This window comes from Leptopilina heterotoma, unplaced genomic scaffold (assembly GCF_015476425.1).
Source record: "Leptopilina heterotoma isolate Lh14 unplaced genomic scaffold, ASM1547642v1 Lhet_6, whole genome shotgun sequence".
In the NCBI taxonomy this organism is placed as follows: domain Eukaryota; kingdom Metazoa; phylum Arthropoda; class Insecta; order Hymenoptera; family Figitidae; genus Leptopilina; species Leptopilina heterotoma.
The window spans coordinates 2,952,669-2,968,273 of record NW_025111137.1 but is presented as its reverse complement, the minus strand read 5'-3'; the positions used below and the strand labels follow the sequence as shown (position 1 = coordinate 2,968,273).

The window sequence follows — 15,605 nt, the reverse complement described above, 5'->3', positions numbered from 1 at the left end:
TATTACACCGGTAGCAATCGTAGTTAAAAGTTTAACGCTCTCTCTACGCTTGTCAAGTGCAATATTTTCTTCTGCCCAGCTCTTTAAATTTCTTTCCAGCCTGTACAGACTAATTCACTCTTGTACGTATATTAACTCTCCATGGAGGAATTTCAAGATTTGTCAACGCTGCTGCTTCGTTTACTTCCCAACTTATTTATCTTAAAGTCTGATAAATTTAAATTTTAAAATAGTTCATATATAGTCGGAAATTTTCACCGTAAAATATTTCGGATAAAATAATATCTGTAAAAAATGATTAATTATAAGTATTTCCTTTTTTTTTGTCACACATATAATGAAACTTTGTTTTCTCTATGAGAATTTTTTGTTCCTTATCTCAATGAGGAAGAAAAATATTATTCATAAAAGTGAATGCAAGTTGAACTTGTTTTATTTATTTATATTATGCCTTTGTTAATATAATTACCTTCACCTCTACTCAAGCCTGTTGTCTGATTAATCAATATTCACAAACATGCCTCATCCTGTCCACTTTAATTATCTTCAAGTCTCCAATTCTCCACTACAAAGGGTTCTATTCTCCACAATTTTTTTTTCTCTCTCTCTCTCTCTTATTTTTTCTACAAACAAAAATCCATCATTTTTCTGTTTTTTTAAATTAACATTCTTATGTATAAAATTATCAAAAGACCATTTTATTCCAAATTAGATCGATTCTCAATAAATTCGATTTTATTTCACTCTGAAAAGCTCTTTTCAATATCAACGAAAATTGAATGAAGCACTTTTTTCTTGACTTTCTGAAAAATGAAAAGTAGAAAAGAAATAAATGATCTAACAGATAAGATTTTCTAACCAGTATTTCAATATGTCTGAAAACTTTGGCATTTTTCAATTTTAAAAATGGAGTTGAAAACTAGTGCCGAAGCTTAAAGCATGTATTACATTTCAATATAGACAAAAATATAGCAACAGAGTTCGTTTTACTCTACTGAGGGTTTTATATATCTATGTATCTATACATGGAAACTGTCCAGAATACAAAATCAATATTCCGATGTTTTTAACGTTGAAATATTTTTTTTCCTGCTTACAGATCCCTGTTTCAAAATGAGTGTTGAAGTTAATTTCCGATGACAAATTAAGAACTATCGTGAGATCGGGAGGAAAAAAATGCAAGGAACAAATTGTCCTTCGAATTCGAAGGAACATCAACGAGTGTGTTTAGTGTTTATAAGAACAGAATTGATTATTTTCTAAGTCAATTCAGTGAATTGTCAGAGAAAAAAAAACTAGTTTGTTGACAAAGTTAATAAGTGAAATAATGTGTAGAAAGGAGCAAACGGAAGTGGAAAAGAAGAAAACGAAAGGAGAAGAAACAAGAGAAGAACAAAAGAAATACGATTTTTAAAGGCACTTGTCAGAAGTTAATTTCGATATGGAGCTATTCAAATGCAACGAACTCATAAACTGCTTTAACTTTGACAAGCACAAAGTACCTGCACTCGATACCAAAGCGAAATTCATGTTCCTCCTCGGTCCACAAGGACGTATTTAATTTCCCTTTGATTCAAAGCACGTTTAGACCCTCGCGATGAATCGCCTTAAGAAACGTCAGGAGATAGTTGAGTAGATTGTATTAGTTTAGGAGACAACAAGGAAGTCTTAGAGTCATTCGACTCGCAAATAACTTAACGAACAAAGTCAACGGAATTGAGTATAAGATCACAACATGGACTCGACAAAATTAGGTGGGCCCACTGCGGAAAGTCCACGATCACACTCGCCAGCACTTGCGAGTTACGTGATGACAACAGATGGGAATATAGATTACATTATTAGCGATTACATGGAGAGACTTGGAACGCGCCTTAATATACTTGAGACTGAGCTGAAATACGCCTGGAGAGCACTTGACCTATTGAGTCAAGAATATATTAAGATGTGGCAGCGTTTGGAGAAATTGGAGGGATTGCTTTGTGAACAGCAAACCGTCATCAGTCAACTGATTGAGTTTTATACAAGTGGCGGAAATCACGAGCGAGTTAACACCGTTGAGGAAACATTGGTCGAACAGCAAAGATCCGAGAGTGAATTGGATGCTATTGAAAAGAGTCTTGGTGCGGCAATTGGCATTGAAGAGACAAGTGTACTGAGGGAGAAATTAGCACAACAGGAGCTTGCGAGAATGAGAAATTTGGCTCAGGATAATGCTGTGGCTGCTGTTGTTAATGACATACAAAGGAATGTGAGGAATTTGGAAGCTTTGGAAACACTGGAGGAGGAGGAGGGAAATATGCCGGATGAGGCCTTCTACAGGAGTCTGAATAATGCCTATAGGGAAGATCTTATTTGTGGTGATGTGTCAAGACCAACGTCGCAATTGGGGATGATTTGGGAAGAGGCGGAGGAAGTGGAGGACAGTAATGGCAAAAAGGAAACTGAAACGGTAACGTTTGAGAAGACGCCACCAGTGCAAGAAAAAGTGGAGGAAGAGCCTAAGCAGCAGTCTAAAGAGGAAATACAGCAAATGACAGTGAAGAAGGAAGATGAACTCGAAGAGGAGGAAGAGGAAGAAGAAGAACCTGAAGATGGAGAAATTTTCAGTGCAGCTGACTATAAGACTTATCGGGGCAATGCACCCTGTGTAAGCGAACAGGATCTCGCTCAAGTATCAAGACTAAGTACTATAGATAAAGTAGCTCTTGAGAAACTTCAGGAATTGGATAGACTGGAGACAAAACTCCAGAAGGACTCACAAAATATCATAGAACTTCAGTCTATGTTGAGAGACTCGCCCAAACGGCAATATGCAACAGAGACTGAGGCTAAATTGGCAGAAGAAGCGAGTAGCATAGAAGAACAAATTAGAAAGATTTATGCCGAACCAGACGTGGATAGTTGGATGTACTCCAAAAGTCCCGGATCTACCGGAAGATCAATATCCCGAGTGAGTACAGACAGTGGACTGACAACTGATGGGGATTTTACTACCAGATCACTGTCACCAAGACTGTCAAGAAGTAACATGGATTCCATGTCTTCAACCTACACTCCTCCTAGGCTCGCCTATTCCTCAACTTTACTGGAAAAAAGCCCAGAACCCGTTATTCAGTTATCAATCGATGTTGGTAGTTTCGCCAAAGGCTATGCCGAGAACAAAGAACTGACCGATTTAATGGTGGAAAGTTTTGCAACCGTTACATGTGCTTCGCCTACGATTTACAATACAACGACAGATAAGGTTGCGTCGCCTACACCTTCAGCTGGAAGTTTACATAGCACTCAAAGTATTCGCAGTGTCAGGACACGACAAGAATTCTTTGGAAGTGCAGCAAGATTAAATTTAGACTTTCCAGAAAGTAGAACACCGCCGAGTCCTTCGCCAAGTTCGCCACCACCACCAGCACCTCACGATCCATCGGACAATTTTCACATTTCCACTGCTGATCAAAAGGATATGGACATTAAACGTGCACCGAGTCCAGGTTTCTTGTCAAAGTCTGATAAAATCGTCTTGGAACAGGGTAGACTGAGTCCACGTGCTCCACACTCGCCTAAATCGCCAAGAGTATCGCCAAAGCATCTTTCAAAACCAACGTGTAACAATAATATCGTAGCTGCTAAATCGGATTCCGGTCTTTCATCAATGAGTGGCTGGAGTAGTCTCGACAAATCACCAAGTTCACCGAAAAATTCGATCACAAAAATGCTGACATCATATTCCCTAGACCATCCTCGTTCGCAACTCGCTCAGACCTCGCAGTCAATAAGAACGGCAAGTCCAATTGCTACTATTCAGGAAGCAAAAAGCTCAGTTATCACTCAGGAACCTTTGTACGATACTCCAGAAGGTAGAGACGCTTTCGCCAATACAAATGCGAGCCAATACAATGCAGTTGTCAATCATATATCATCTCTTTCATCAGTCAAGTCACCAGCAATTCAGGATGAATACAATTTTGTACCTCCGCCAGCGCCCGGTGTGTCCGCCACGTGTCAAAGTCCCAAGAAACGAAACCGGCAACTTAGCTTCGACGATATTCCAATTGAAAGTACTGTCGACTTTCTCTACCGATCAGAGCAACCTGCAATATATTCCGTTGCAGGAAGCAATCGAACCCAAATGTCCAATGTCTACACCAGTAGTTCCGGTACTTATGGTTCAAGAACCACATCCACTGGTTACTATCCAGACGCAATGGATCAGTTCGTTAATTACGATGGCTACAGTGCATCTCACTATGGTGACACAACCTTATCATCAAGTCAAACCGGAAAAATCCCAATGCGCGCTCTATCATACGGCGATTCAATTTCAAATCACGAAGGTTATAAGGCTGCAATGTACAGAAATAGATTTCCAACCGGAAATATCACGGACGCACTTTCCTATTATCCAACAAGTGCAAATCTTCCACGAACTGAAACCGAGTCTTCCTGGCTCAACTCGATAGAGAGCCATATACCTCACGATTCAACTTCCTCGAGTATCAGATCCATGACATCAGAGGGAAGCTATTCGCAGAGTCCATACACCGACAGACGGTATCCCCAACCCCCGGCCTATCAATCTCATCAATATCATCACACCTATTCAAACCAGAGTTACGCACACGCCTATCAACAACAATATCAACAGTATCAAATGTCTCAACGACTCGCTGCTGCGGAAAACGAACGGCAATGGCCGAGAGAGCATCATTACACTCAGGAAAATGAAACCAAATCAACAATCGATCCGTCCCAACAACAAGGAGAATTCTATGACGCATCAAGTGTCATAGTCTCACAATCAGGATACATCAGTATTTCCGCGGACATTAAAGATCACGAATTAGAGAACAATAAAAATGCTAAAAAAATAAGAAGAGGGTCATCACTAAAAAATGCCATGACCTCTATGAGCAATTGGCTTCCCGACCTTCACCTACCCAGAAGACATAGAAGTCAGTCTTTGCCTGGTGGTGTCCGACGGGAGGATATTGACAGAACCCAACCAAATAGATTAGAAATGCAAAGAGGTGGAAATAGATATCAAGGGGCGAGGAAGAAGAAGAAAAATTTAGTTTCCACTGTTTCGGGAATACTGCAAAAAGCAAAACGAAGAAATCATCAATCTTCACAATCACTCTCCGATCCAGAACAATCGGAAACAGAATGGAGCAGTGGTAGACAGAGTGGTTTATCCGAAGATGAAGACAGTGTCATGTCCGATGCAAATCAAGAACCACCATTCTTCGCAAAGGTTAAATCCAGTAGTATGAAGAAGAAATCTCCCCAGCAGCAAATTATCGGTCAGCAACAAATTCACAATCAACAACAAATTTTGGCTCAACAACAAATGCACGGTCATCAACAAATTCCCATTCATCAGCAAACGCAACAATTGATTCACCAACAGGCGCCTCTCACACCACAACAGAGGGAATATCTACTTCAGGAACAGCAACGTTTGCAGGAGCAACAGCAGGCTCTGCAGCAACAAATTCAACAACATCAAGAGCAACTGCAAAAGAAAGTAGCCGAGGAAAATTGGCTAAAGGAGAAGGAGAACGAGCAAAGAAAATCCGAATTAAGCGAAACTGAACTCTCGGATCAGGTTTGCGGAGTAGAGGAAGAAGCTTCTGGCAAAAGCACAGGTTCGGGATCAGGTGGCTCTACTATATTTCCAACTGTTGGGGATATAAAAAAGTCCACCGGAAGTTCGGACGAAGCACCTAACGAAAAGGCACCCAAATTACCACCACTAATGGGTGGAGCCAGTATGGAATTTGCTGTTTCTCGTGCTTTGGGTAAATATCGCCAGAGACAATCCTCGACAGTATCCGATGAACAGGGAAGCAATGACGATGGTAGTATTGACAAAAAGTCCGACGAGGGCAATCAACTTTCAATTGACGCCAGTTTCGAGTATCAAGAGGACGTTTCAGAGAAAAGTGAAAAATCCAGTGGTACCAAAGGTCCAGAATTGGTGACTAGCATTTCTGAGGAAGCACCACCTTCAGAGGGCAGTCCATCAACATCCAGCACAAGGGGTTACGGTCCACAGATTGGTTGCACTCGTTTTTTACCCAGACATCAACAATCATTGGAAATTCCTTGGGCTGGCTCACGAAGTGGTGAAGGTGATGAGGACAATAGAAGTACACACTCATACAGAAGTACATCTCGCGTCTCATCACGACGTCAAAGTACAGAGGATTCAATTGATTCCGAAGACGAATGGTACTGTTATGAATTGAGAAAACTCGAGGAACTAGAAAGACAAACACAAGTTGAAATTGAAATGGGTCAAGTTCTCGTCGAAGTACCCGAGGAAAATGAACCCTTCCAACCAGGCGAGGAAGTCAAAGAACGTATGTCATTTGTTCTTCGCGAATTGAAATTGAAGGCAAAACCCAAAGAAGATGAACATGAGGAAAAGCGAGATTTAATGAAGGAGGAGACACAAACAATTAAAATGAATGGAACAGTCGTGGGACGAGAAAGACGATTGGAGAATGGAGAGAGATATCGTGATGGTAAACCATTCCCGAAGAAGAAGCCAGTCGAGAGTGTTGAATCTGTTTTTGCGCGAGTCACCGATTATCATACATGGGCGCATGAGGAGGCAGCAAAGAGGGATAAGAAAACAATACCAATGGAGGAGGGTTCATCGGGTGAAACATCAGGACCGGACAGTCCGGTTCATTCAATGGACGAGGAAGAGGACGAGCTGCACAAGGATCTCGATGAACATCAGTCAAGAAGGAGTTCCAATGGATCGACACTCCGTCACAGTGAGAAGCATCTGCAGGGCTCCGATTCTCTGTCGCGTGAAGGTAGCGTAAGTGTACCACCTAGCGAAGTTTCAGTCAGTATCCCTGGTGGTTGGGATTCTGAAAGCACTGTCCTTGAAGGCGATCGAGATGGTGCCGGTAGCGCTGAAACTGGTACCACGGCCACGCTGAGTCTTCCAAAAATCAAAATTGACTCATCGTCCTGCGGCAGTTCGGACACAACATTGAAGGAGGGGCAAATCAGTCCTGGTCCACCGGGATCAAAGTGGAAGCTGCTCAAGGCACTCAAGGAGAGGAAGGCTGAAGAAAAACTCAAGGAGGTTGAAGACGCCTCGAAGGAGGCTGCTGCCCTTACTCAAGGGCCCACGGCAGTGAGTATCATGATCAAGTGAGGACACGATTCCTTTTGTAAAGTATATTCGAGATTTGGCGGATGGGTCAAATAATTTCTTCCCTCAAAATTATTACTATTAATTTTAACCACGTTCTGCAGCAACCACTTCCTGAATCTTCGGCTGGCGTCTTCTCCATTTCTTTCTTCCCCTAACATTTACCGAAGATACACGAAGTTGCAATTACCGTAAAATTACAATTTCTCATAATTTTCTAACGGATATCCGTGTTATATGATCGATGACAGTAATATTCATTCATCATCGCCAACCAGTGGTAAAATCCATAAAAAAAATTAAGAATAAAATATCTAAAATTATTCCACAATAAAAAATCAAGTACGTCACCTTTCTCTTAGAGCAGCAAAATTACGTATGCGAATTGTCACCCCAAACCATTGGAGAGACAACGAGTCATCGAGTTCTCTGGTTAAATTATCAGCACTGCTGGGTTTGTCTGTTGATAGTAGTTTCGTTCCTTGTCTCATCGATTCCGAACCTATCGATTTTAGGTCTCAACGGAGTAACCCCGGAAAAGTAATAATAATTAACAGAAATTAGTAAACCAGTCAATTGGAAATTAAACAGTAACGAATTAATTAATTCAAAAAAATTTCCCTAATCGTTTTCTATAATTTTTTTTTAGATTTTCCCACTGGTTTAGATTTTTAATTTAGCAAAGAATTGATATTTTTTTTCAATTGCTGAAGAACGATTTAGATTAAAAAAAAATTCTTCAAACTCGAATACACTATATATAAAAAATTATTAATCTAAATATTGTGCAAAAAGAGTCATTCAAAGAGTCAATATTTCACGAGCGAGCGAGCGTAAATTATATGAAAAAGAGTATGAATACTGGCCGTTAATGAAACTAGATGCCGTCTATAATACCAACGTCAAATTGAAAGAAAAATACTAGTCAATTTAAATTGGAACACCAGAGAGAATTTTTTTAGGGTAAGAGCCTAAAAAAATTTTTAAAAATCAATAAATCTAAATGTTTGAACAACGATCATCAATGAGAATTTACAACCAAAAAATTGCGAATATAATATATAAATATTAGAATAATTAATGATCGCTGAAAGCTCATTGCGTATATTTGTATAACAAGTACGCTAGAATTATAATTTAGATGGTGCTTTGCAAATTAAGACGCTTTGAGGTAGCATTTAATGTACGTTCACTTAATTATTGCTACGTGATCGACGAAGTAATAGAATTTACAAACACATCAAACTAATTTCTCTCATCCTATAAATAAAACGGGAATAAATAAAAAAAAATTTACTATTAAATTTGAAAAAATTAAAAATCTAAGCAATATCAGTAGAATTTTTTACTCTTTTGATACAATTCATTTTAGACTCTAGAATATTTCCAAATATTACTTCGTCAGTCAAAAAAAAAAAAATTGATAACCAGAGAGTAAAGAGTGAGCAAAATTTATGAATGTAAGCGAATAATCATCTTGAAGAGATTTTTTGTCATTTACATCGAAATCACTTGTTCGCTATACAAACACACATCCACATATCATTAAAGTCCCATTTATAAATAGTAAACATTTTAATCGTACTCTATAAACAAATAATGCACAACATTCACAAAAATCACAATTCATATCAATTCGTCACATTCATTCTCTTAAAAATAAACGAAAACAAAATTTCGCACGAGAAATTAAATGAAATTTGATATCAAATTGAAAAAAAAACATTAATAAGCGGAAAAATATAAACAAAAATTATTAATGACGTAAAAATTTATAAATTATTCATAAATAAATTAATCAAATAAGCGATAATAATTATATTGCTATAAAAATAATTGATCTATCGTTTTAAGGATTGGAGTAACTATAAATAATGATATTAATAATAATAATAACTATAATAATAAATAAATACAAAAAAAAACAATGCAGACCAATTCGCGGAGCTTTAATACTTTTTGCACGAGTTTCAAAAACTTGAAAATAATTTAATAATATATAGTCCTTCCTATGTAACAATTTCTATACAATTATACATATAAAAGTTATTAAGAGATAAGCTTAAAATTTAAGAAGAAAACTATTAAAAAACTATCGTAAACTTAGTTTTCTATTAATTTGAATTATTCAACTCTACAAATTAGTCTTCCGTTTAGGATTGCAGGAGTTAATTAATTTCCCTTAGTTAATTATTTCGGTACGAGAAAATATTTTTGCGGTATTGTCAAAGGCAATGAAAGAAATGGTAGTGAAACTGCGAGAAAAATTTTCTCGTGGTAATTTGAATTGTTTTGATTAAAAAATGGAAAGTATCCGATTGGCTTTTTTTAAACTAAATGGCATTTAATTGTAGTTTATTTTTTGAATTTAATTAATAATGTGTAAAAATAATAACTAAATTATATAATAAATTCTTGTTTCGATTGTAAAAACTCGCTTCTTCCATTTTAATATCTCTATATTTTATTTTTATAAATAAAAGATGTTTTTTTTTTTATTTTTATAATTTTACGCGGAAAGTAATTTTTAATGATTAATTAAGAATTATTTTGAATAACGTAGTTAGAATTGAGTTACGGTGTCACTTTAGCTCCAAATGAGAAAGAAAGAGAAAGTGAGTGTATCGACTGCGCAATAAATGCGTCGCGTAGTTCTCTCCCTACTATTCGCGCTTTCCCCCACCACTCGTAAAGAATCATATATAACTCGCTCTAGTCTTGTCTTTCATCAGATCGTCTTCCACCAGCTCACGACGCGCTTCTCGAAATATCCGCAAATTTGAATTAGCCAATCGGACAATTTTTCCCCTAAAACATTATGCTCCGTATAAAAAAAATCTTAATCATTTCTCTGTCTTTGACTACCAAAAATAATTTTCAACTGAACGAATAATTATCGAAACTAATACAATTTTTATTGTATTATTTCATAGAAAATTTGTTATGAGAAAAGGCGTGAATTCGTATATGCAAATTTTTTTTTTATTGTTTCATGGTAGGTTTAAACAAGTTTTAACCAAATAAAACATTTTAGAACAGTTTTTAAACAATTTAGAAAGTACTGCAAAACAAGTACTTTAATGAACCTATCGATCGTCGTTTCGGTGAGTGAATTTGACAAAAAAAAAATATAATTGTTACGAAAAAGTGAAATAGTCCTCATTCGCTAATAGAAAAATAAATTATTTCCTAGCATAAACAAAAAGAAAATATTATCCAGAATAGAAAAGTCTTTCAATAAAAAAGTAAATCTATTTATATCTCATATCTCTCTAGGAATCATTTATATATTATCACGATATACAAGAAAAAATCTCGAATTGATTAAACAATGCAAATCTGAAATGCTTCCGTATATTCAAAGACTTGCAAGCGTAGTATTCTAATTAAGATATAGGGTAATTAGCGCATTTTGTCATTACAAAAATTATTGTTTAACTTTTGCAACTAGTATTCATTAAAGTAAAGGGAAAGCTTTTTAAAAATAAACTTCAATATTTTCTATTAATATTATTTTCCATTCTGAAAAGAAAATTATATAATAAATATTATTAAAAGTGAAACGATAAAGAAAAAAAAATAGTTATCCAGTAGGAGATAAATAGAAAATAATTATAATTCTAAAATAATGACACTACATTCTTTTTCCTTTGATAACTGCGAATTTAATTTGGAAACAAATATTTTAAAAAAGGGTTTTTTTTATTTAAGAAATTAAATATTAAAAATAATAAAGTGGAAATAAGAATTCGCGATAAAAAAAAGAATATGGATGCGATAAAATTTATGTGGAGCAGAAAAATATCTCTTGTGGCTTCTTTTTTTAATGGGAAACAAGTAAACGGACATAGAAAACCGTAAACGCCGTAAACGATATCCTTTGCAATATTGCCACTCTCACTATATCCTGTGTATAAGTAACCGAAAGAGTTGTATTTTTCTCTTTAATGAAATGATTATGAAAAAAAAAAATTTTTTTTTTTTGGAAACATTTTTTCATTATAAAAATTTTTCTTCTTTATTTATTTGATGGTAAATTTTTTTTCCATTTGAAGTTATATGAATATTTCTAAAGGTCAATAAAGTACGAAACAGTAATTGAGAAAATATTTCCCCTGCATTATCAAATTTCTGCTTTGAAGTGAAAAATAATATCTGTATATGTATTTTTTTATTTTTATGTTTGGTTTTTTATTTTTTTTTATTTTTTTAATTAGAGGAATATTTTAAATACTAGCGCTACTGTCTGAATTAAAAACCACAAGTATTTAAAAAAATCAGAATTAATTTCTTCCTCTTTTTCTATTTTCTAAGGCTGAATTATTTATTTTGTATTTCCAGTAATTTGATTATTTATGGAACTTAATTTTTCTCGCAATTAATTCTAGTTTTCGAGTCCCATGTGAAAACAATTTAGAGACATTTTTCTGGATTCGGATTCGGAAATTGAAATTAATGAAATTTCGAGACGGAAAAAATTTACGGGGAGGAAGAATCGAACCCCGGTCCTTGCTGTTGCGAGAGCAACAGAGTTACCACTGAGCTATATCACTTTCTAATTGAATTTGTAACTATAAGTTATAAATTCATAAATGGTTCTTCAAAAAATGATTTTTAGAGTCTTTTTTAAATTTCTACTTTAAAATTCGAATTCTTAATTTTATTTTTTGAGTAATAGTAAAGGAGTTGTTCTTTCTAATTTTTTTGTTTTTTGCTCGAATTTCCACTCGGATGTTTGAAAATATCTAGAACAATGTTTACCTGATTTCTGCAAAACTTTTTGGTCGATAAGTTCTGGAGATGAGCAACAATTTTGTTCGCAATTTTGAAACAGATGAAAACTGTTGTTGGAATATTGTTTCTATAGACATTCTGGATAATAGCAAAATTCCTACGGTGCAACCTTGGGGGGTTGTTGACGTCACGCAGCTTCCCGAGATTATCTCGAGGAGTCATTATCAAACCTACTTAGTGCAAACTGAGTACGTGTTCTCCTTAAGGATTTTTTTTTATTCCGTAAAGTAGAATACCAGATAACCTTCTCTTTTTACCAAGTGAATTTCTGACCTATTATAATCAATTATTATGAACTCTTTTATTTTATTTTTTTCATCTAATCTTTTCTTGATTTTTCTTAAAGATTGACTCTTTTTTTCAATCATCATAAAAAATTCTTAATAATTGAATTTTGATAAATTTCAATATATTCGTGCTTCATTGACCTAAAAAAAACTTTCGCCATGAAAATTTATATTAATATTTCAGAAAAAAAAATTTTAAATCCATTGTTGTTCTTTCTCGACTTTCTAATAATACATATTCCGCAGGTACTTATGAAAACTATTTCGAACTTTTTTTGCTCACATATTTCGAGAGTAGTTAATTTCTGGTAAATTTCAAAGTATAACTTAAAATAACAATAGCTTTAACTTACAACAAAATGAACAATATTTCGTTGAAAAAAAAAGTAGAAAATAAATATTCCGCACTGCGTAACTCTCCATTAATTTACATGAAAGGCAATTGCATGCTGAGTCGCCTAGAAAATGTACATATGAATTGTTCCAATTATACGCTCGACTCACAAATTCTATTTTTCATAATCACAGTCCAGTACTTTCATTATACTGTAAATGTTAATTTGAAAAAAAACTAAACTAACCCAACTACTGGTTTTTAGAAAGAAAAATCGTTTTTTAAAAAAACAAAATACTTTTAAATGAACATCATTATAAAATGTTTTAAAAAAGTACAGAAGAAAAATAGAACAATAAAAAGTCAAATGAAGAAAAAGTTCAATAATGGAAAAAACGTGCAATCAACTTGAGTTTAAAATTGCCGCCTAAGGAATATTCTTAGTACTTTAGTTTTAAATTTCCAAGCAGAAAAATACGACCCATTCGGCGCGTGAGTTCGCATAAATCAATTATCATTATATACTCTTAATATTTTCCAACGTGAACGAATAAATAATTTTAATGCTACTATAAAGAAAAAGGAATGTGACGAAAAAATAAAATTTCAATTTTGCACTTTTATAAAATACTTTAAAAAAAAAGGGACAAGATAATAAAATTTTTAAAAAATTTTTTCTTTCCCCCAAATCAGACATAAAATAAAAAATTGATAGGAAGTTTTTTTTTAATAATAAGTAGTTTTATTAGAATCAAAAAACAATTGACTGAAAATTGCTTTAAAGTAGAAATTTAGTGTAGAATTACTGAATTAGGAATACAAGGAAATAGTATTAATTTTTAGTAAGTAGATTTATAAATTTATAAATTGAAATTTAAACCATAGAAAATGAGTACACTTCTTGTAAATTAAGTTGAAACGTATATATATGGGTCAAAATAAGTGAAACCGGCCACTTGAAAAATTTTTGTCCCCGAATTGAAAGTTATCTATGGTTTTTGATAGATATATGAGTAAACTTTTACCCGCTAAAATATTTTTCAAAAATTTTATTTATTTTGAAAGTTATCAGGTGTTAAACTTTTAGGTTACTTTTTATTCTTTTCATTATTACTCCGAAACGAATGAAGATAATTTCAATTTTTTTTTTGGAAATTAAAGCTAAAAGTCTGTAGTTTAAAGTGCAACTGAAAAAATTGCTGTATAATAAAAATTTTTAATTGTTATTAACAATTATTTTAAACAATTGCGATTTAAAGTATGTTCTCAATGTCGGAAAAAAATCAAACTATACTCATGTGATGCGCAAAACTCTAACGAGTAAATTAAAAAAAAAAAAAGTGAGTAACCTCTAAAATTACAGAAGTTATGCATATTTTTCTGACGACGCGCGGGAATTAACTGATTCGCAAACTCTCGAGCGCGCGGGAATACGCCCGCGCCCGCGCCCGCCGCACTGCTCACACTTGTGTTTTCAAACAATTTATGTTTACAGAGAAGGAGAAGTAATTAAAATATTATTTTCTTACTGAATAGTTTATTAATATTTTTACTTTTGGAGTAATTATATACATAAAAACCATTTTGTATGTACTCATAAACTGCTTTGCAGTTTTTATGCTTTGATAAAAAACTTTTTTCGTGGGTCTGATATTCTTGAATCGTACAAAAATCGAAATCGATATTGTTTGTGTAGAATTTCATCAAAAAATTTTTTAAATAATTGGATTTCTAAATAAAATAATTGAATCATTTGTCACTTCTCCAAAATTCAATTTTTATTAGTGTTTTAACTGAAATTTCTTCTATAAATTCGCTATTTTTAATAATTTATTATTTCTTAAAACTGTATTCCCATAAAGAATTTTATTAACAAATTTTTAAATAATTGAATTCTTTGAACGAGTTTTAATAAAATGTTTAAGAATAATTATTATTAAAAAAAAATAAAACAAAAAATAAAAATAAAAAATAAATAAATAAATAAAATAATAAATAAAAAAAAAATAATAATAATAAATAATAATAATAATAATAATAATAATAATAATAATAATAAATAAATAAATAAAATGTTTAAGAATAATAATTATTCTTAAACATTTTATTAAAACTCGTTCAAAGAATTCAATTATTTAAAAATTTGTTAATAAAATTCTTTATGGGAATACAATTTTAAGAAATAATAAATTATTAAAAATAGCGAATTTATAGAAGAAATTTCAGTTAAAACACTAATAAAAATTGAATTTTGGAGAAGTGACAAATGATTCAATTATTTTATTTAGAAATCCAATTATTTAAAAAATTTTTTGATGAAATTCTACACAAACAATATCGATTTCGATTTTTGTACGATTCAAGAATATCAGACCCACGAAAAAAGTTTTTTATCAAAGCATAAAAACTGCAAAGCAGTTTATGAGTACATACAAAATGGTTTTTATGTATATAATTACTCCAAAAGTAAAAATATTAATAAACTATTCAGTAAGAAAATAATATTTTAATTACTTCTCCTTCTCTGTAAACATAAATTGTTTGAAAACACAAGTGTGAGCAGTGCGGCGGGCGCGGGCGCGGGCGTATTCCCGCGCGCTCGAGAGTTTGCGAATCAGTTAATTCCCGCGCGTCGTCAGAAAAATATGCATAACTTCTGTAATTTTAGAGGTTACTCACTTTTTTTTTTTTTAATTTACTCGTTAGAGTTTTGCGCATCACATGAGTATAGTTTGATTTTTTTCCGACATTGAGAACATACTTTAAATCGCAATTGTTTAAAATAATTGTTAATAACAATTAAAAATTTTTATTATACAGCAATTTTTTCAGTTGCACTTTAAACTACAGACTTTTAGCTTTAATTTCCAAAAAAAAAATTGAAATTATCTTCATTCGTTTCGGAGTAATAATGAAAAGAATAAAAAGTAACCTAAAAGTTTAACACCTGATAACTTTCAAAATAAATAAAATTTTTGAAAAATATTTTAGCGGGTAAAAGTTTACTCATATATCT

The 15,605-nt window shown here is 33.2% G+C and overlaps 1 protein-coding gene across 11 annotated transcripts in view; it reads left to right on the top strand.

The window, feature by feature from the left end:
- The window catches only part of LOC122509186, a 166,464-nt gene that overhangs the window by 69,426 nt on the left and 81,433 nt on the right, over positions 1-15,605 (top strand). For 9 of the 11 annotated variants that reach the window (XM_043623019.1, XM_043623027.1, XM_043623026.1 and 6 more), the window contains exon 3: positions 1,100-7,156. In XM_043623019.1, the coding sequence (XP_043478954.1) occupies positions 1,736-7,156 (5,421 nt within the window). In that variant the 5' untranslated portion in view covers positions 1,100-1,735. Of the gene's footprint in view, positions 1-888; positions 7,157-15,605 lie in introns of those variants that run through there. The other 2 variants (XM_043623024.1, XM_043623020.1) reach the window with 2 other exon arrangements.